This window comes from Poecilia formosa, unplaced genomic scaffold (assembly GCF_000485575.1).
Source record: "Poecilia formosa unplaced genomic scaffold, Poecilia_formosa-5.1.2 Scaffold346, whole genome shotgun sequence".
Classification (NCBI taxonomy): domain Eukaryota; kingdom Metazoa; phylum Chordata; class Actinopteri; order Cyprinodontiformes; family Poeciliidae; genus Poecilia; species Poecilia formosa.
The window spans coordinates 534,920-554,865 of record NW_006800285.1 but is presented as its reverse complement, the minus strand read 5'-3'; the positions used below and the strand labels follow the sequence as shown (position 1 = coordinate 554,865).

The window sequence follows — 19,946 nt, the reverse complement described above, 5'->3', positions numbered from 1 at the left end:
GTTACAAATCCCGTTATCCTCAGTACACATCTTTATTCTTTAAGAATAAAAATAAACAGAATAGCTTTAAAATACCATAACTATATATTATTTTTTTGGAACATACACAGAAAGAAAAAAAAAAAACACAATACTTTTGCAGCTTTTTGGTGTATTGTCAGATGCCTTTTGTGCCTCCTGTTGATTTCACACCACTCGACGTTTAGATCAGGCGACTCGTCGAGTTTTTCATTCGTTTGCAGCATTGTGCTGTTTTCATCTCTCCATCCTCTGTGTTGCCGCAGCTCCCTCTGCTTCAGATGCTCACTCTTCCACGCTTCCTTTTTAAACTTTTCCTGAACGAACAAAGCAAAAAAATCTATTCGTTAAAAAGTACAAAGACTTTCCTTATGGGGTCTAACTGAATACTGCACTGATATCAGAAAAACGGGACTCGACGTCGGCCTAGTAATTAGCTTTGCTCCATAAACGAGATGCGCCGCACCAAATGGGCAACGTGTTGCTGATGTGAGGGGGTGTGTGTGTCTTCGTACGGACACACACAGTTTTGTTGCTAAGTGTGTTAGAGCAAACAAATAATCCAACAAACACCCAGGGGTTCCTACGCAGTTTGGGGACGTTTGGAAGTAGATTTTATTTTCCAGGTCTGGATAAATGTGGAGAGGAAAATAAAGAATGGATGCATATTTGTATTTCTATGATCTAAAAGCTGGATAAACATTTGTACATAATCCATGCATCTCTTTATATTCAGCATTTCGGCCTATCTTTGGAGAGAATCTTATCAAAAACTCAACCTGCGTTCATTTGGTTACCGAGTTTCCTTCTGTCTCTGTTGTGGTTCTGTTCGGTAGATTTAATAGCAGTCTTTTGTTCATATGTGTTTGTGTAAATAAAAATGTAAAGTTTGGTTTAAATATTACATAAAAAGTAAGAAATGTCTGCTTTCCAAACAAAGCAAATACATGAAATTAGAAACTATAAAGCCCCTCATAAAAACGGTGAATGTGAAAGGATTTATTAGCACTCAAAACGTTCATATTTGCAAAGTCGACCTGAAATATGAGGCTACAGGTGGTAATAAACTAAGAGCTGAACGTGTCATCACTTCTGTCCAGCTGTCCGTTCCTCTATCCATTTGTTCGTCCACCCACCCCTTCCTCCCTGGAGATTTTCCACGTATTTAAAGCGCGATCCCTGAAAATCTCTTACTTTTGATCAAATCTTGATAACCATCTTCCTGCTTCCCTGAATATTATTCAAGTAGCTCTTTTATATGTTAACCAAAATGCCTCTTAAAGAAAGAAGTTTGTGTTCCCAGACTTTGGCACATTATCACACTCTTCAACTGAGTCTGCCTGTTGAAAAAGAAACCTCTTGCTTTATTATCAGAAGCCTAAACTCTGTCTTGCAAAAGTGGAAAATCCATATGAAAGTAAGGATACATCTTTACTTTTTTTTAGTGCTTGTAAAAATTAAAACACAGCAAACAAAGATTTGGGAAATAAATGAACCGGCATACTCCAGAAATGTTCTGACAAAACTCACCTTGAAGCAGCAGGGTTAGTTTTAGTTACTGTAAAATAGGTCAAAAATGCACGAGCTGCTACATGTGCATGTCAGTGGTATTTTTATTATGAAGAAAGTGTTACTAGGATAACATTCTCTCACTTCATTCTCTACACACCAGATATCTACAAAGATTAGTAGGCTTTTAAAAGCTTTACAAGAGATTCAGTCAACCCTCGGGATACAAGCAGATCGTCGCACGGTACATAGAAAACGCTCAGCTTTGAGTCAGGAGGAGAATACCTTGTTTAGTTACAGGGGGATGGAGGAGGGGAGACGGGGTTTAGACTGCATTGTCAGAATAAAAGGAATGAGGAAGTGGAGCGTCCAGGAAGGGAAGAGGAAAATTAGACTCATCAGAAAAAACAGATTAGAGGAAAGAAGGTGGCAGGACATTAAAACTGGAATAAATAAAGGGGAGATGTTATCGCTGCACCCTGATAAGACAGTGAATAAAACAAAACTATGACAACAGTTGCTGAACCCGCTCACCTTCCAGATACGTTCGAGCCACAAACTTCAAAAGCTCGTCGAGAAGGATGACCGGGAAGGAAAGCTTCAGCACCATCAACCACTGCTCCACATTCAGATGAGTGAGCTTGAAGATCATCTGTGGATCAGCAGCGTGGGAAAAAAAAACACTTCAGCGGTCGACCCAGAAAATTCTACACCGAAACGACGACGGATGGTGAAGTTTTTCTATTTCTCAGTTTGCTGTGGCAGAGCACAAAAAAAAGAATAGCCTTCCTAGTGTTACGGCTGAGCTGAGGAGGCGACTTACAGGCAAGGGGTCGACGTAGATGATCATGAAGTGGAGGGACATGGAGAGGCTCATGGCGCCCATCAGCCAGAGGTTACTCCAGGGAGGCATCCGCACCAGAGACTGGTTCTCCGACAAGCTGGGTGGTTTTAGGAGGAGGCAAACGAGCAAACCTCAATGCATTATTAGACCAACACAAATTAACAATGTTGACATAATATGAATATACACGATTTTCAGAAATCTTCAAAAACGCCAAAATTACTATCAAAATTGAATTGTGAGCTCCTCCTTTAAAACTCCAGGGAGAAATCAAGAAAACCATAAGGTTAAATCTTTAATCGGCTTAGACATTCAATCCCAAGTTATAAAATCCTTTTTCGAAAAAAGATTCAAAGTAGACAGAAAATGACAGCTATATCTGAATACTCTAAATTGCTATTATTTAGGTGCTTGATTTGCATCAGGTGTGCCTGAGATGAAGCCTTTTTAAAGCAGACTGCTGATGGAAATCTTCCGTTGACTCGTGACGTTATGTCTGGTAGGCGGCGAAAACTCGTGACTGACTGCAGAAGACCAGCAGCAAGAGATGATGGCAGCAGACATTTAGATCTTAGTGTCCACGGTACGGGCTAAGGCTAATTAGCAATAGTGCCTGGCTTTGCATTTGATCATACGACGTTTGTCACGAAGGGGGTTGAATAACTCAGCAGTAACCACTAAAAGCTGCATTTTGTGTTCATTTCTAAAGAACATGTTCATGTTTGATTTGTTGATAGCAAGCTGTTGCTAGTTTGTGCAACCCGATTTGCATGTTTTCATGCTAAGCTTGTGGAAGTCATTGTGCGCCACACCTGTTCAGAGCGTTGCACATCTCGATGGTGACCAGCACAGACAGAGCCATCGTCATTGGCGGCGCAGACTCGAATACTTCACAGTGGACGCCTTCGAAGTCCTCGTTTTCCTCACTGCACTGCATGAAATGCGACTGACGGGAAGATTTAAGGTAAGCATCAGTCTTTCAAAGTTTGAATGTTCTCATAATGAAGTGCTTGTACTTTAAGAATTCGTTCGGTATGATGATTTTTTTCATTACTTACCAGTTGGTAGAAGGTGACCATTGGACCTTCATCACAGTACAGGAACCACCAAGCTGCTGCAGCCACTGTTGCTGCACCGACATAACCTGGAAGAACAGGCGTCAAAACTAAATAAAGCTATTATAATATAATATATTATAATATAAACCATTTTTAAATGAAAGAGAGTCTGGATAGGGGCTGTTTACTAGTTTAACCAAGCAAATTAATTGATTTTTTTTTTTTTAGTGGCTGTAAGGCAATCTTTGTTCAACAATCTACCTCCAATGGCCAGATATCTGAAGAAGAGCCAGCCTGAGATAAGGGGCTCTTTGGGGGAGCGGGGGGCTTTGCCCATGATGTCCAAGTCGGGGGGATTGAAGCCCAGAGCAGTGGCTGGTAGACCATCAGTCACCAGGTTGACCCAAAGAAGCTGGACAGGGATCAGCGCCTCTGGCAGACCCAAGGCAGCGGTCAGGAAGATACTGAGAAAGGGAGAATTAAACGACTGTCTTATTTATTTTCTCAATATTATAAAACTGAGACTTTCACAAGTCATTTGTTTAGTCTAAGTTGAAAATGTTGCATATTGAGCTCCAAATGGCTGAGATTATTAGCCTCCATGGGACACTTTACCACTACTCTACACATGGCCCCAAAATTTTCAGTTTTAAAATAATGTAAAAGGAAATGCTTTTATTTATTTTTTTTAAGCCAGCAGTGGCTTTGTAATAGTATTTAGTTTATCAGCAAGAGAAAAAAACCCATTCAAATTAGAGTTAAATCTTTAGAAAATGAGTTTAAGTCAGTTCTAGAGTATTGTTCAAAGTAGACAGAAAATGACAGCTATATCTGAATAGCTGTCACAACTCTAAATTTCACAAATTTAGAGTTGTGAAAGTCTAACTCAGTCACATTTAGCGTTTAGAGTCTTTACACTTTTATTCAGTCCAGTATTTAGAGTGTGAGTTAAAAGTCAAGACGAGACGATTTGTACAAATAAGCTACGTCTCGTAAGAGTCTCGCATTCGATTCCTCATCTCCGATGCAGTTAATGTTGTTATAATTCAAAATAAAAAAAATAAAAAACTACGTGCTCACCAGACGACCTCGCCAACATTGGAGGAGATGAGGTAGCGGATAAACTGCTTCATATTGTTGTAAATGGCTCTGCCCTCCTCAACAGCAGACACGATGGAAGAGAAGTTGTCGTCGGCCAGGACCATCTCAGAGGCAGACTTGGCAACGGCAGTGCCAGAGCCCATGGCGATGCCAATCTCCGCCTTCTTCAAGGCGGGAGCATCGTTCACTCCGTCACCGGTCTTGGTGAAGAGAAGGAAGTGGGGAGAGTTATTTTGGCCAGATTTACCAGGTCTACTTCATCAGAAGGGAAGCATATTTCTCCTCACCATGGCTGTAATCTCGTCAAAGCCCTGCAGGAACTCGACAATTTTGGACTTGTGGGATGGCTCCACTCTGGCAAAGCAGCAAGCCTTTCGGACCGCTTTCTTCTGATCGTACGGACTGAGGTCATCAAACTCACGGCCTGTGAAGGCCTTACCAGTGACATCCTCCTCCTCAGAGAAGATGCCAATGCGTCTGCAGATTGCCACAGCCGTACCCTTATTGTCACCTGAAAGAGGAGCAGGAATGAGAGTTTCGTCATCTCTTACCAGTCTTTGCTCAAGTCTCTTCTCGAATAAATCGGTCTGCTGCTCAGACTGACCAGTGATCATGATGACACGGATGCCAGCAGCCTTGCACAGCTCAATGGAGCTCATGACCTCTTTGCGAGGAGGGTCAAGCATGCCAACACAGCCAACAAAGGTCAAGTCAGTCTAGAGAAAGGAAGGAAAACATGATCCACTGCATTCTGCCATGACGGATATATTTCTGTAGTTCCTTTTTGTTCAGATGATCCACCTCGTAGTCTGCAAACTTCGTGGAGTCCTCCAGGTTCATCTCTTCCTTCCTCAGAGGCGTGTCGCAGGTAGCGAGCGCCAAACAGCGGAGGGTATCGCGTCCGGTTCCCCACTCTTTGATGACTGACATGATCTGGTCTTTGACTGGACCAGTCAGTGGTACGCGATTGGTGCCCACGCGAACATAAGCACAGCGATCAATCACACCTTCTGGAGCACCCTGACAATGACATAGAGACACAGTCTTTAGGTTTACGTTACGCCAATAATCTTAAAACTCTTTTGTAAGCAATCTCCATATATGTTCATGTCTTTAAAACAAATGGCTCTCAATCTGCGTGTGTTTCAGTACAGGTGTAGCATAAAACAGATCTTCTCCAAACTTAAACTGAGATATTTTGATTTCTGTAGATCCAAATTCTTGTAGGTGTCACGGTTTCAAAGAGGTGCCATCACTCACTTTGACAAACATCTTGTTCCCCACAGGAGCTTTGGCAGATTTTGCGGGTGAGCAGTACACTGACATGGACTTCCTGTCTCTGGAGAACTCCAGGGTGAATTCCTTCCTCATCAGCTGCTTGATGACCTGATTGGAAGTGGACAGACAAACGGAAATACAAATGAAGGTTACCTCTAAAAGATTAAAGATCAGGACAGTTTTAATTAGCTAAGCTGCTATCTGTCCAAGAAAAAGATCCCGCTGTAGCTCAGCAGCTGCTTTTGTGCGTTTGCGTCTTGGTGCTGAGAAGGATTTCATTGTAAATTAATTAACTTTTGGCAGGATTTTTGCTGACTAATCCCTACTGTATTGAGAGTTCGAAACTGATGACCAAAGCAGGTTCTCACTGCAGACGACGCAAAAATATCAACAAACAAAATAAAAATCCCTGGCTTTAATGTGCATAAAATGCAACTATGAAGAACCTCTTTGTTAGGCATTCTCTACATTTAATTTGATTCATTGGAAAATATAAAATATTGGTAATGTTACAACTTACTGCATGCTGAATGAGAGCTGTCATGGACTTACCGAACAGCAAGCGTTTGCCCTCTCGACCTTTGACAGACCGCGTACTTCGGTGTTGAACACATTCATCTTCTCCACCAAACAGCACAGGGCGGTCTCTGTGGCCTCGCCTACTTTCTCATAAATGCCCTTGGACTGCACCGTGGACCGAGGGAAGGAATCAGAGTCAAAGCATTTTCACTTTTTCTTGCAGCACGTAAACATCGGTGCAATGTATTCGTAGTTGCGACTGCAACGCTGACCTCGTTGTAGTCCAGAGATGAGTCGTTGCACAGGGCACAGATGGTTGCCAGCTCGACCAGTCCGTCATACTGTCCGCATTTCACAAGTGCATTGTTCTTCGTGCTGGAGAGAAAGGTGGAACAAATTGTTTTCCAGCGCAAACGTGGTTCAAGATTGTGAATCTCTCATTTTGTCTTTCACTTACACTTCTCCTTCGGGGGTGTACTTTGAGCCGGAAATGTCGAACTGTCCAAGGGTAACGCTGTCACCTTCCACTTTATCAATGACGAACATCTGCAATGAAAAAGGTTTAAAACGCGTCCTTCACATTTAAAAGTTATGAAAATAAAACTCCATGTTGGTGGGCACGAACCGACCTTGGTGACGCACATCTGGTTGGTTGTGAGCGTGCCTGTCTTGTCAGAGCAGATGACCGAGGTGCAGCCCAGAGTCTCCACAGAGGGAAGGCTTCTGACGATGGCGTTCTTCTTGGCCATACGACGCGTTCCCAACGCCAGACAAGTGGTGATGACAGCCGGCAGTCCTGTGATGGGAATGAGGGCACAGAATCCATCAGACGCTAAAAACTGGTTTATTGACAGAGGGAACATGAAGACAAAGAACTGATGTTAAGAAATCTCTGTTCAGTTTAAAACCACATGACTGACTGTAGTGCCATTTTAACATCGGAAAGATTTGTGAAGGTGTAGAAAAGTAAAACGTGGTTTTTGAACATACATTTCACACACCTCCTCTTTGCCAATACATTGTAGGACCACCTTCATAGCTAAAATTTTAGGTTTGTGAATGATTTTTGAAGTCTTGTCTCAGATTCTTCTCGACTTTGACTAGGACATCCAATGTATTAACAACTACATCTAGCACTGGGTGTATGTTTATGGTTTATGGAAAGTGATCTATCTGGTGCCCTAGTTGCAGGGTTTCCCAGTCTTTAACAAGTTTTCTCCCAGGAGGGACTTGGATTTAACTCCATTCACCTTCCCATCAAATGACATATCCATACTGAACACAAGCATCACCACAGCATACTGGAGCTACCACCATGCTTTCCTACTGGGATGGTGTATTCTGGGTTATTTGCAGTTTTTGAAGACCTCTCTTTACTAACTAGGTGACTTCTCAAGGCCCTGATTTTTTTTTCTTTTGTAGGGGTTGCAGACTAAACGGGGAAAACATTTGCACATTAAAACTATGAACTACTTGGAGGTGGCATTAAAAAAAGCAGACCAGGCAAATCCTGCAGCTCACCAAAAAACTCAGCTCTCTCTTTCATTTAAGTCAAGATGGTGGCACTGTACAACCAGCAGGCTAATCTCTGGGGTTTACCTTCGGGAATGGCAGCCACAGCCAAAGCCACAGCAATCTTGAAATAGTAGATGGCACCACGGATCCAGGATCCCCCATGGACGGGGTCATTGAAATGACCTATGTTGATTATCCACACGGCCACACAAATGAGGGAGATGACCTGTAGAGAGAGGCGAGCAAAGGATACGGCAGGAGATTTAAGTCAAAGCGTTATATTTTGAAATAATATTGAAAAGACCAGCAACAAGTGCAGGATACGTCAGATCATGTTCGCCAGTCTTACCCACCTTGGAGAGCTGCTCTCCAAACTCATCCAGTTTCTGTTGCAGAGGCGTCTTCTCCTGCTCGGTGGCCGCCATCTGGTCACGAATCTTACCGATCTCAGTGGAGACACCAGTGGCAACGGCGATGCCTGTGGCCTTCCCGGCAGCGATGTTGGTGCCCTGCAGGAGTTGCAGAAAAGTTTAGAAGCTGTATTGTCTTAACAGTTGTCAGACTATTTCAGGTCATTTAGAGTTTCATGAAGTTTTTAGGTGTTTTATTTTTAACCTGGTGTTCAGTGGAGGAACCAAAAGTTGGCAGGAAAATATCTTCAAGAAATAGCAATTAGGGAATAGCAGTGAACATTGACAATAAATGAACATGGAGTAATCAAGAGTCAGTATTAATCTGTCTACTAAATGTATTGATTTTGACTACTATGGTTTCAAACAATTGCCACCGTCTTCAATAGTTATTAGATAGAGTAAGGAGTGTAACATGGGGGTGTAACTAAAAAGAAAATATGAAGCTACATTATCAGATCTTAAAGAAATACGAACTGCACTACATTTGTTGAAACATGAAGTGAAGATGTTTAAACAGCCGAGAAAGTTCCTGTTTTATTGCAGTAACAAAATACCACAATGAAAAACGTGTTAAATAACAGGGCAAAACATATTATATTAAGAAATTATTCATTTTTTTTATGTTTTTATTTTTAGTTTTATAAATATACTATTGAACTAATTGCTATAAAGTGAATTAAACAAAACCATTTTTTAACTTCATGCTCTGCTTTAAAAAGTTGATCAGAATGTGAACTTTGAACCCGTCATCGTGACTTCCCGTTTCCTTGAGGGACACATATGACTTGTGGCCCATTCTTCAAAATGGGAAAAATCAGAGACCTCCTGGTCGCCTCGTTAGATTGTGTAGTACGAGCATCGTCTTCAGTCAGTGGTGTCACACTGGCAAAATATGCTTGGGTTTTCTAAAAGATGGTATTGATTTGAATGATTTGTAAAACTCTAGCTGGGGTTGTAAAATGTGGCGAATGCTGTGTACATCTCTAGGGAGGGTAAAGAAGAGACTTACAGAGAACAGCATGTTCTTCTTGTCCTGGTTCACAGCCCGGGGGTCCGGAACAGCCTCAGTGTGCTTTATCACGCTCACAGACTCTCCTGAAGCACAACGACGAGTTTGAGAGCGATCAGTGAAGACATCAGAAGCATGTTTTTTTCTTTTGTCATCTATTTTTGATGATGGGCATACCAGTGAGAATGGACTGGTCCACACGTAGAGTGGTGGACTTGATGGAGATGATCCTGATGTCTGCTGGAACTTTGTCACCAACTATCGTTCGCACAATCGACAACAGGCAAAGACAGAAAGGGAAGGCAAACGCTTGGTTTACATTAAAACGTATGGGCCGGTAAGATAACCTTGGGCTCCTTTTAATTTGCTCGATTTGCTGTGGAGATTTGCAGCGCAAAGCTCAGTAACAATCTGACAGCAGCATGCAGGATGAAGGGGGGCAGGGGTGATTGACTGGTCTTAGCACTTTGGATGAATAGTGTTGTTGTTGAAAACCGATACCACTGTGAGAGTCAGGGGGAGAGCAAGACCTTGGGGAGGTCATGACAGGAAAAGAACAGGTGGACGAGGAGAGACAGAGGACTGGGTCAATATCAAGTGCTTTCACAGTCGAGCTTCTCCACCCCTTTTTCTTTGTGCTTACCTTAAAAGGATGGTGTCATTTCTTTATAGATGGAACCACCGGCTAAAAGCTAAGCAGTAATGTTTAAGAGGTTTGCAGCTTAACAAAGAGCCTTGTTCCGACTGCTCAAATCAAATGGCCTGATCTGTACTGGAACTGAAAAACTCATATCATGCAAGTCCAAGAAGAGTCACTGTCATTTATTATGTTTTTTTGTACAAATGTCCCCAATTTTTCTTATGCGTATGAATATTTTTGCCCCAAGAACAAACCAAAATTTTCACAACAAACTACACAAGAATGACATGCTCATTGGCCTTTTTTCTTTTGATCAGATTTACCATTTCTTATAAACTTTTTTCTGAACAAAACTAGCATCTACTGGCAACAGGGTGAGTCTCAAATACCCTTGTTTGAACTTCACAATAAAAAAAATCTACTTTCGGAAAAAGACAAAGAAAAAGCAGCTCATGTGGATGACAGTCACTACTGCACAAGAAGTTGTTTCTGTTGACATCTGTTAGCAGGGTCACAGCAACATGGCATCGTTTTTAATAAACATAGGACTTACCAGAAACCTCCACCACATCCCCAGGAACTATCTCCCTGGCCTTGATCCTCTGCACACTCTTCCTGTCAGCCCTGTAAACTTTTCCCATCTCAGGCTCGTACTCCTTTAGTGCCTCGATGGCGCTCTCTGCATTCCGCTCCTGAAGCAGAAATTCACATTAATTACAACAACGACTTCCTCCGTCAGCCACTTGTCCAGTCATATAGGAAAACGGACAAATATGCAGTGTAAAGTTTATTGGAACGTGTATTTCATTGAGAGTTTAACGCATAAGTGGATTATTGTGTGGAAGTGGAAAGACAGCGATGGTGAGTTTTCTCATTTTAAATAAAACCTAAAAAAGTTGTGTAACCTGGTGAAATTAGTTCCTCTGTATCTCACTGTGCGGATGATGTACTCAGGTTGATGCGCAGATGTTGAATAACATTTACATTGAGATTAAATTACACATTTCTGGACTTTATGAACTGATCAGGCGTCTTCTGGAGGGTGGGCTGCACTGGAGTTTATTTCGCATTGCACACTTCTTTTCAGATATGTATTTTTTGGAAAAACAATTAAGAAGCATGCAAAATGCATATTTCGCTTCCAAATAATGAGCTAACTTGTGTTGGCGCGTCACATGAAATCCCGGTAGCCATACGTTTAAGTTTAACACTGAACTGAAGTGGAATCTGAAGAACATTTTGTTTGACGTCCAGCGTACTGCGAAGAGCAGTGAACACTGCATCAGCCTGTGATTGAACAGACTGGGCTGATGTTTGGCTCAGTCTGCGGTTTTCTTCTAAGGCTACCCCCAACCGCCTCAAAGTGTAAAGCTCAACTTATGCCAGCTGTCTTCCCTCTCCATATCCTCCATGTGTGAACCCTTGTGCATAGTTTCCAAATGACTGATGTAGGGCTGTAACGCACTCCCACTAAACCCAAAGCCCACTTCCAGCCTGTATTGCTACTATGAACTGAGGAAAAACAAAACATCTGTTTAGACCTTCCAAGCAGCTGGGGCTGCAGGTCATCACCTTGTTGTTCTGACCTTCAGCCTCTTGACCTCTTGCTGACGTCACACCTGGCTTCCCTTGAACTCTTTGGTAGAGGAGTGCGATGTCCGTAAAGGACGCAAGGCCGGAACGGGTCGACAATGTGTGTGATTTATTGTGCGTGACTGTTGCTAAGTTTGAGAGTCTATTTAGGTGTGTGTGAAACACAGTGTGCAGTGTGCAGGGGAAGCCACGTGCCCTTCATCCTCCAGACTGTGATTATCTTGCTGTGTGTGTGTGTTTGTGCGTGCGTGCTCTCCGACTGACCTGCCACACCCCTACGATGGCATTGGCAATGAGGATGAGGAGGATGACGAAGGGCTCGACGAAGGCGGTGACTGTTTCTTCACCTTCCTCAAACCAAGCCAGCACCTGTGTCAGGCAGATGCAAAGGGGTTAGTGCATGTTAGAATATTAGGTTTTAAAAAATGACTCCATATCATTTTAAATTCTGACAGCAGCAGTCTGCTATTCTGAAAGCAACAAATGTCAGGGACAAATTAGATATTAACAATTATAATATAATATAAAATAATCAACCTGAATGATTGATCTTAAATTTAAGTTAGATCTCTACTGTTTCTGTATCAATATGTAGAAAAAGATACAGTTCACTGCAATGATGCATTGCAAAATTGAGCTGACTCTGGTGGAAAAGGTTAAAATAAAATTAAAATGTTCATTCATTGCCACCATTAACAAAGTTGTGTCAAAAACTCAAATGGGAGCATAATCTCACACTTTGGCTTAAACTCTTTCCAAACACAAAAGTCAAGTCTTGAGTTTTGACTTTACTGTGCTTTGAAATTTCTAAAAAAAAAACACACACAAGCCAAACAAAATTCAACCCTTTTTGTTTTCACAAATTCTACTTTATATTCAGATGACTAAATTAAAAACAGGAAGTAGCACTTTAGCTTCAAACCAATAGTAAGTCCAGCTGTCGATGCTAAACTTGCTAATGTTAGTGGCTAATAATTAGCCATTCACACTATTGTCACAAAGTTTACAGTTTCCCAAAATTGTCATATTTTACCTATTACTCTAGTCTTTTATTTTAAGCTAATCTATATCCAGTGCTGAATGTTCAAGTTATGTTTTGAGCAGGCCCTTTGATTTTATGCTTTTCTAATCCTAAGGTGGTTCTGATGTTTTAATAGTCGTGTTTTATCTACTCCATTTGTGTTTTTACAAATAATAGTTTAGATTTTAACACACAAATAAACAGATGGAGTGCAGACACATTTAAAACTGTGAAGTAGGACTTTATCTTAGCGCAGCTAGGAAGATGCAGAAGCAGATGCTAACTTTATTGTTGTTAGCGGTAACAGCTAGCTGGAGTTTTCTCATAGATCTTTAAAATAGTTTGTTTCTTGTCTTCCACATTTTCACCATTTCTTCTTCTACCAAATTATTGAAAGTGAGGGCAAGTCCTTTTATAAGCAAGTACTGTTAGCTTACCCAATGACACAATATAGCCTATAGCTAAGATATATTATTTACACATAAGAGAACAACTGCGTAGTGCCTTGGGAGTCAAAACTTACTTGAATAAGAACTACATTTTTAATATTGCAGAGTCTCGAAATACAAGATCTTATTACATCACTATTATGCACTGCTGATATTTAGCCTAAATCCTACAATTTGGAGTTCTGTTGTTTATTTCGGCTTTCTTATTTTCATGTTAACAAACTATCAGTGCTAAAGAGTGTGTGTAATGTCACTGATTATTTTAAAGTGTAGTAAGTCTTTCACACAATAATTTGGATACACATTAATTTATATATCTGGAAGATGCAAGCATTTCCAGAGAAAGTCTAAACTGATGATTATAAAAATTACAGGTCAAAAGTTACTACACTTTTGAAAGCCTACTATTTGGCAAGAAACCAAGACATGTGACATGTCTTGCTGTTAACTAATGGACTATACCTGTTTATAGTCCATTAGTTATGCTGTATGAGGCTGCATTACTGACAGATTTTTAAAGCGTTTATAGTGCAACTTTATTGTAAAGTGGTACTTGTAGTTTTGCTAACTGAGCAAAGGCAGTAATTTATCTCAGTAATGAACCTTTGGTGGATCAAATGACAGTTGTGTCTTATGTCATCCAATGTGTGAAATGTCTCGCCATAAGTACCACGTGACTCATTTTGTAATCTATAGCTTAACACGTGGCCGTCCCTCTGTGAGCGGGACACCCTCCTTACAAAGGCAGGCCTGTTTCGGAAAGGCTCCATGTTGACATTGACACAGATTAGTTGCAGGCCAGCGGAGCACGGGCCCAACCTCGACAATAACGCTCAGTTTTTCCCTCCGCATCCTAATTTGCCTCGTTTCCACTCGCTGTCCCTCCTTCCTCTCCCGTCTTTTCTCACCTCTCTTATTTGAAAATAGCCCCTTATTGCTCCTTCCCTGCAGTCTGTCTTCACGGCGCTTCTCTTCAAACACACAATGGATCTCAGAGCGAGCGTCAGAGCCTGTCAGCACGTTGCAGTGACATAACATTCCTGTGTGTATGAATAGGATGAGCATGTATCTGCAGTATTTAGTGTTCTCTTTTTTAGAAACTGTATATGACTCTCAATCAATTGCTATCATTTGTCATCGTACCAAACAATGCCATTGTGCAACCCAATCCCCAGCCACCCCTCCTTCTGCGCCCTCCTCTCTTGTCTGTTCGTCTCTCCTGCTGCAAGCCATCCCTCGTTCCGACCATCCTTGACCTTTGTCCAAGGATACTGTTTCTCGTCCTGGCTTGAGACTTTCTTAAAATAAAGCCTGTGCCATGCAAATGTACTAGAACACACTGCCACTCACTTTCTGTCTTCCTCTTTATCTTGCTCTCTCTCTCTCTCTTTTTTTTTTTTTTTTTTTGTTCCACACACAGCCGTCAGGCCTTCTAGGGCCACAGCGACAGCTGTAAGGGAGGCCGGAGGGCAGAGACTGAGGATTAAGACAATGTGTGCAACGCGCTGTCCTTAATAAAACCATAGCAGAGAGAGCAGCAGCAGAGAGGGAGAGAGGGATTCCTTGTGTAAATGAGAGTGTATCTAAAAGTAATTTAATATCTCGGTGATGTACATGCTGTATTTGGCCGTCTGAGTGTGTGTTTGTCTTCACCACAGAGATGACAGGTGAGAACTGAGTGCACAGAACTGCACCTCGGTTTTATAATTAGTTTTCATCACCGTGTTTTATAAGGTTTGGTCCATCTCAAAGATTTGTTTGAGTAATCTAAGATTAATAATGCGTCTTTGCAGCGGAAATCAGATATTTACACACACTGTGTAGAAAACGTTCCTTTTATTGTCACTGTCTCGAGTAGTCGCACTGCTCTTGTTTTGGGTCTGTTAGGATGTACTGAGTGCCCGAATAATGATACTTAACTTTTAATTATTTCTTCTTTAATTATAAAGTTTTCATATATTAAAATTCCAGTTCTTTTGAACAATTAGAGAAGGGTTATATAAGCTGCTGCTCAATGTCTATTTACAGCATTTGACTGAATTGGAGATCTGTTTAAAGATAAAACCTCAGATGCGCTGCTTCTTTGAGTGACGTCATGGGAAAATCAAAGAACTCAGGCAAGATGTCAAGATGAGAATCGTGGAGCTGGATGAACCTAGTATGTTTAGTAAAATTAGTACTGTAACTGCTTTGCTAAAAAAAAAAATTATAGTTTTTAAATGCACACGGGCCATCATAAGTGAGGAACATAATGCAGATGTACGCAACATCTTAAGAAGTTAAAGCTGGGGAAAAACGGATACAGTCCAAATATTTAAAATGTTGTTTAAGGACAATGATGCTAATGTTTTAGTCCTTAAAAGAAATTTGTGGGCAGAGCTGAAAAGGAAGGTGATTTACAAACCTCACCCAGTTACCACAGCTCTATTAGAAGTTTTGACCCAAAGTTACAGCAAACAACTGAGACAAGCTTGAGGAAGGACGATCAAAACCCACAACCCATGTCATACAAATTACAACGAAATCCTACCAAATACTGTGACAGTCTTTGTAAACCTTCAAAGTCAAAATCTCTTTTAGCAAACAGAGGTAATTTTGGAAAACCTAAACTTAGTAAGGCTCCTTCAGGACAAGTTGTTTGGTCCAAAGGTTGCCAAATAGAGACGTCCTGATCGGAGCTGTCTTGAAAATGTGTTTAAGAAATCGGTAAGTTTCTCACTGAACTCAAAACCCGATATCAGCAAGCTGCACCCCAATCCAGAAACATTTCCATTTTTAATAAGGTTAAGCACATTATAAAAAAATATTCCAACAAACTGTGCTATGCTTATTTGAAAAAAACGTATTAAATTAACAAGCCTTAAAACCCCTTACAGTTAGTGCATGCCCAACAATCAGTCTATCATCATTACACATACATCTTGCAGGATACTACTAAAACACGGCACTGCTTGCCTATTTGGTTTATCCAACAAATTAAAAGTTTTCACACATTACAATAACTTTCACAGTGAAAAAGCAACTGTACTGACTGCTGCAGCTGTGTAACTCACACATACATCTGTAATAAGTTCATAATTATAATTTTCAGACATGTTTACATCCTGATTTACGTCTGGATTCTGCCGGTGCTTAATTATGACACACGTTTTATGCATTTAATCTGACATAAAAGTCAGATTAAATGCAACATGACCGCTCTGACCACAAATGCTTTGGAAACAATTGGATGCAAATCCAGTTTCGCACCACATAAGAAAGTGGCACAAATCAGATTTTTTTTTTTTTGGGGGGGGGGAGGTGAAAAGATCAGAATTGGGACATTTAGACTGTCATGCATTTTCCTGTGGTGTAAATGTAACCAAAGCTAACGCTAACTTGGCACAGAGTAAGGCTGTTCTGCGGGATACAGTGTACGCTGCTGGCAAAAAAAAAAAAAGGAGCTAAACTAAATAAGTCAAACAAATGGATGAAGCTCATTGATTTTTCATGAAACATTTGGAGATCTTAGGTATGTTTTAAACTTCGTCATAAATCTCCTCCTTCGTTATAAAAAGCCTCGGGTTTAACAAGATATTAAGAGTGGCGCTACTGCCCAAATGAAAACAAACTGATACAGATGCATCATGGGAGGTCAGCAAAAAAAAAAAAAAACAAACAAACAAAACAAAACATGTAAGAACTCACAAAGGAGATGCATGCAGCCAGAAGGAGGATTCTGACCAACAGGTCCTCAAACTGCTCCGCCACCAACTCCCAGATACTCTTTCCTGATAAACAGAAAACACACTGATTTAAATATGCCCTGGTACAGACTGTGTTCATGTGCTTAAACTATACCAATTAGGGTGTTTGCACATGCAAAACCGATGAGGGAATACATTTTAAGAAGGCTACACAGCCTTGTTTAAAAGTCATATCCGTCTATCAGCGCTTGTTTATGTTAAGTGCAGCAAATATGCGATCCATGCACCCAGCAGGGGACATCTCCTGCAACAATGTGTGGTAATGGCGTATTATTAGCTGTGTGGGGACGCGCCACGTCTGCGGCACAATGAAGTGCAGCGAGAAGCCAAGAGATAGGTGTTAAGCAAAATGACCACATTAGCTGTCATCACAGGAAGTGAGCGGGACAGGTGGCTTCACGCCGAGGGATGCGCTTTGATGGACAGAACATGCGATCCAGACACGGATGAGGAAGTAACAGGTGTGTAGGCGGACTCACCCTCCTCTGCTGGCAGCTCTGCAGGTAAGAACAGAACAGAAAATATGAATGAAAGCCGTACATTTGCTGTCTCCACAGATTCAGAGGGATTAAATGGCAACGAGAGGGATGCTCTACGTGGCAGACACAGATGCTCAGCTCAACAGTTGACTTCCTTTAATCGTGCACGCACGTGCAGCTGAAATGTTCTTTGGTGGAAAATTTTGGTTTTGAATTCAGAATGAGTTTCTCGGCGTCTGCAGAGACGGATCTGAAAACGTTGTAAACTTGACTGACACACTTTCATGGCATTCCCTAACGTGACACCTAAATGTGCCAGCTTTTGTCTCTCTCACACACAAACACACACACACACACACAGCTTGTGTATTTGTCAGTCCTTAAACACTTCTCCATCTTCCTCCTCTGTTTTTTCATCCCTCCATCTCTGCTCATGTGATGCTCATCCACCACGACAAATCCAGTGAAGGATATTGAATAAATTATTAAAAAATAAAAAATCTCATCATTCACTGCCTCTTTGTCCCGGCCTCCTGTTTCTTTCTCTCCCTCACCGTTGAAGCCATACTTCTCCAGGTTCTTCTTCACCTGCTCGGGTGGCAGACCCGTCTCTTCTGTGACTCCAAAGTAGGCCAGAACGTCGGCCGACTCTTTGATGTGCGCGTTCTCCATCCTTGGCAGAAACGGAGAGGCTTCGGGAGAAAAACAGAAACACTCACATCAACCCGACAGGCTCAACTGGGAGACAACTGAGGTAAAAAAAAAAAAAATAATAATTATAAAAAGTTTCTTCACCCACCACTTTCTTGAGTGTGGGACTGGGATTATAAACCGGAGACCCCCCCTGTGCTGCTCTCTCTCTCTCTCTGGGCTGTTCCTCTCCTCCCGGACTGACAGAAAGTGCAACCTGGCAAACTTTCTTGAAAAGTTTTATACAGATGAAAAACTGGCCCCATTGGTGCTCCCCCCACACGCTCTCTCTGCTCATTGGATGGGAACGTCCTCAATAGGTGGGAAGGGATTGCCCAGTGGCAAAGAATAGGCAGAGGGGAGGTGGACAGGGTGGGCGAGGGCAACAACTGCAGAGGGGTCCACGACCCGGCGGGCTGGAAATAAGATGTGATGAAGAGAGGTTGCACGGTTAGAACAAAGACAAGAGGAAGGGACACTGATGGGCACATGTGGGCTCACGTGTCAGCAGAGACACGGACGCTCAGCTAACAAATGAACGGACGCCCGGCGAGAAGGTTTACATTCATACTCCATGAACTTTCTCTCTCTCTCTCTTTTTTTTTTTACAATTTGTTGTTTTGCAAACACAGACTTCAGTGGTTCTTATTGGGAATTTGCGAGTAGCCCTGGGACATTCACGTGAAGTAGAAGTGAAAACATTAAGAAAAATCAGAGGTTTGACAGTGATTTGTTCAGCCTCTATGTGTAATTTAAATCCATTAAAAATACAGCTCTTCTGCTAAGGTTTGCAAGAGAACATAAGTAAAAATTTGCATGAGAGGGACACCTATGGGGGAGGTGCAGATATCCACAGCTCAGCTGGGAAACAAAAAGCTTGACAGGATAGCTGTAGGTCGTCCCAAATAGCCATCTGCTGCTAAAAGAAAGCCATGATAAGTCTTGTTGGCTACTTGCCACAAGGCCAGTAGGAAGCGTGTGGAAGTAGTTACTCAAAAAAATTTAACTTTTTGACCCAACACCCCAAACACCTGTTCGAGAGAAACGATTCTCCCCCAGCAGGGTCAACAGGAACTTGAGTTGTTGAGTGAAATGATTTAGATCAAAATTTAGTCATTTACTAGAGTGGCCCAGTCAAAGTCTGGTCCTAGTTAGTTGTCAGGAACTGATATTCACAGACAGCCTCCATCCATTCTGACTGAATATTAGCTTTCCTGCTAAGAAAAGCAGCAACATTTGAGTCTCTAAATGTCCAAACCTGGAGGAGACAGCGCACCTTGTCTCTCTTTTCCTCAACTTCAAAACAATGCTTTGAGACACCGTGTCACATAAAATCCCAGCAAAATGAATTGAAGTTTATGATCAAAACTCCAAATCAAGCTCTTGAAGGAAGGATGGGGGGTAGGGGGTCTGTGGATACGCTAACACACCGGAGGGGAGATAAGAAAAGAAATGTTAGTTCACTTTCGGGCCGAGAACAAAGACAACGTTCTGCTACAAGCGATCACTGACACTAAACCGTAAAAAGTGAAACCTCGGCCATAACTGCATGTTTTATGATCACATTGGACCTGCTTCGCTTTCTGAGCCATTGTTCTGTGGCGGTCCACAGTCACTGGATGGCACAAATGAAGGTGGCTCACTGACATTTCGCTCAATCCATTGCAGAGATCGGGTTGCTGCAGCTCATCCTGAGGCCTGAGCTCTAATGCTAATAAAGCAAAGCAGTGATAATGCCATTCCCTGTTACACACACTACCCACTGGAACCTGCATACAGGCAGATGGCAGTTCCTGAAACAAAGTTTGGAATGATTACTAAGAACGAAAAAGGGTTGGAACCTTTACGCAGAATAAATGAGCCAATAAGTCCCTTTATTAAGTTGTAATTGGGTTAACATGACTGACTTCAAATGCTCTCAGGAATTGACCTTTGTTCTCTGCAACTAAGATTTTACCCCATAATGACTCTCATAACATTTAATTCAAAGGTCAGATGTGAATATTGCTTGTGTTTGTTAATTTGTATGCCTTTCTTACCCATATATATATATATATATATATA

General features: G+C 41.7%; 1 protein-coding gene and 1 long non-coding RNA gene across 4 annotated transcripts; one reads left to right on the top strand and one right to left on the bottom strand.

The window, feature by feature from the left end:
• Window positions 1-13: 13 nt before the first annotated feature.
• atp2a1 (ATPase sarcoplasmic/endoplasmic reticulum Ca2+ transporting 1) lies at window positions 14-18,104 on the bottom strand. Of its 3 annotated transcripts, XM_016661861.1 has the most exons (26): window positions 17,992-18,104; window positions 17,747-17,884; window positions 17,193-17,210; window positions 16,655-16,737; window positions 11,762-11,866; window positions 10,458-10,596; window positions 9,442-9,522; window positions 9,265-9,350; window positions 8,196-8,351; window positions 7,927-8,068; window positions 6,957-7,123; window positions 6,785-6,873; window positions 6,600-6,702; window positions 6,361-6,492; window positions 5,791-5,916; window positions 5,332-5,550; window positions 5,135-5,246; window positions 4,818-5,041; window positions 4,510-4,730; window positions 3,691-3,893; window positions 3,430-3,515; window positions 3,184-3,317; window positions 2,351-2,468; window positions 2,062-2,179; window positions 1,813-1,857; window positions 14-335 (listed from the first exon to the last, which is right to left on the bottom strand). In XM_016661861.1, the coding sequence occupies exons 2-25, from the start codon at window positions 17,862-17,864 to the stop codon at window positions 1,853-1,855; spliced, it is 2,985 nt and encodes a 994-aa protein (XP_016517347.1). In that variant the 5' UTR covers window positions 17,865-17,884; window positions 17,992-18,104; the 3' UTR covers window positions 14-335; window positions 1,813-1,852. The 3 variants fall into 3 exon arrangements, with proteins under 3 accessions (XP_016517347.1, XP_007574276.1, XP_007574275.1); XM_007574214.2 differs by lacking the exon at window positions 1,813-1,857 and having other exon boundaries at window positions 258-335; XM_007574213.2 differs by lacking the exons at window positions 14-335; window positions 1,813-1,857 and having other exon boundaries at window positions 2,018-2,179.
• LOC103153332 (uncharacterized) lies at window positions 16,745-17,463 on the top strand. Its single transcript, XR_001658940.1, has 2 exons — window positions 16,745-17,174; window positions 17,271-17,463. It is a non-coding gene; the product is annotated as an uncharacterized LOC103153332 (long non-coding RNA).
• Window positions 18,105-19,946: the final 1,842 nt, after the last annotated feature.

What these genes read in the sequence shown, in the direction of transcription:
- atp2a1 (XM_007574213.2), bottom strand. Translation starts at nt 17,864, where the DNA reads ATGGAGAACGCGCACATCAAAGAGTCGGCCGACGTTCTGGCCTACTTT. An exon ending in GGACCAGTCCATTCTCACTG is followed by an intron (nt 9,351 to 9,441) that starts GTATGCCCATCA and finishes GTTGTGCTTCAG; the next exon opens with GAGAGTCTGTGAGCGTGATA. An exon ending in ACCAGATGTGCGTCACCAAG is followed by an intron (nt 6,874 to 6,956) that starts GTCGGTTCGTGC and finishes TTTTCATTGCAG; the next exon opens with ATGTTCGTCATTGATAAAGT.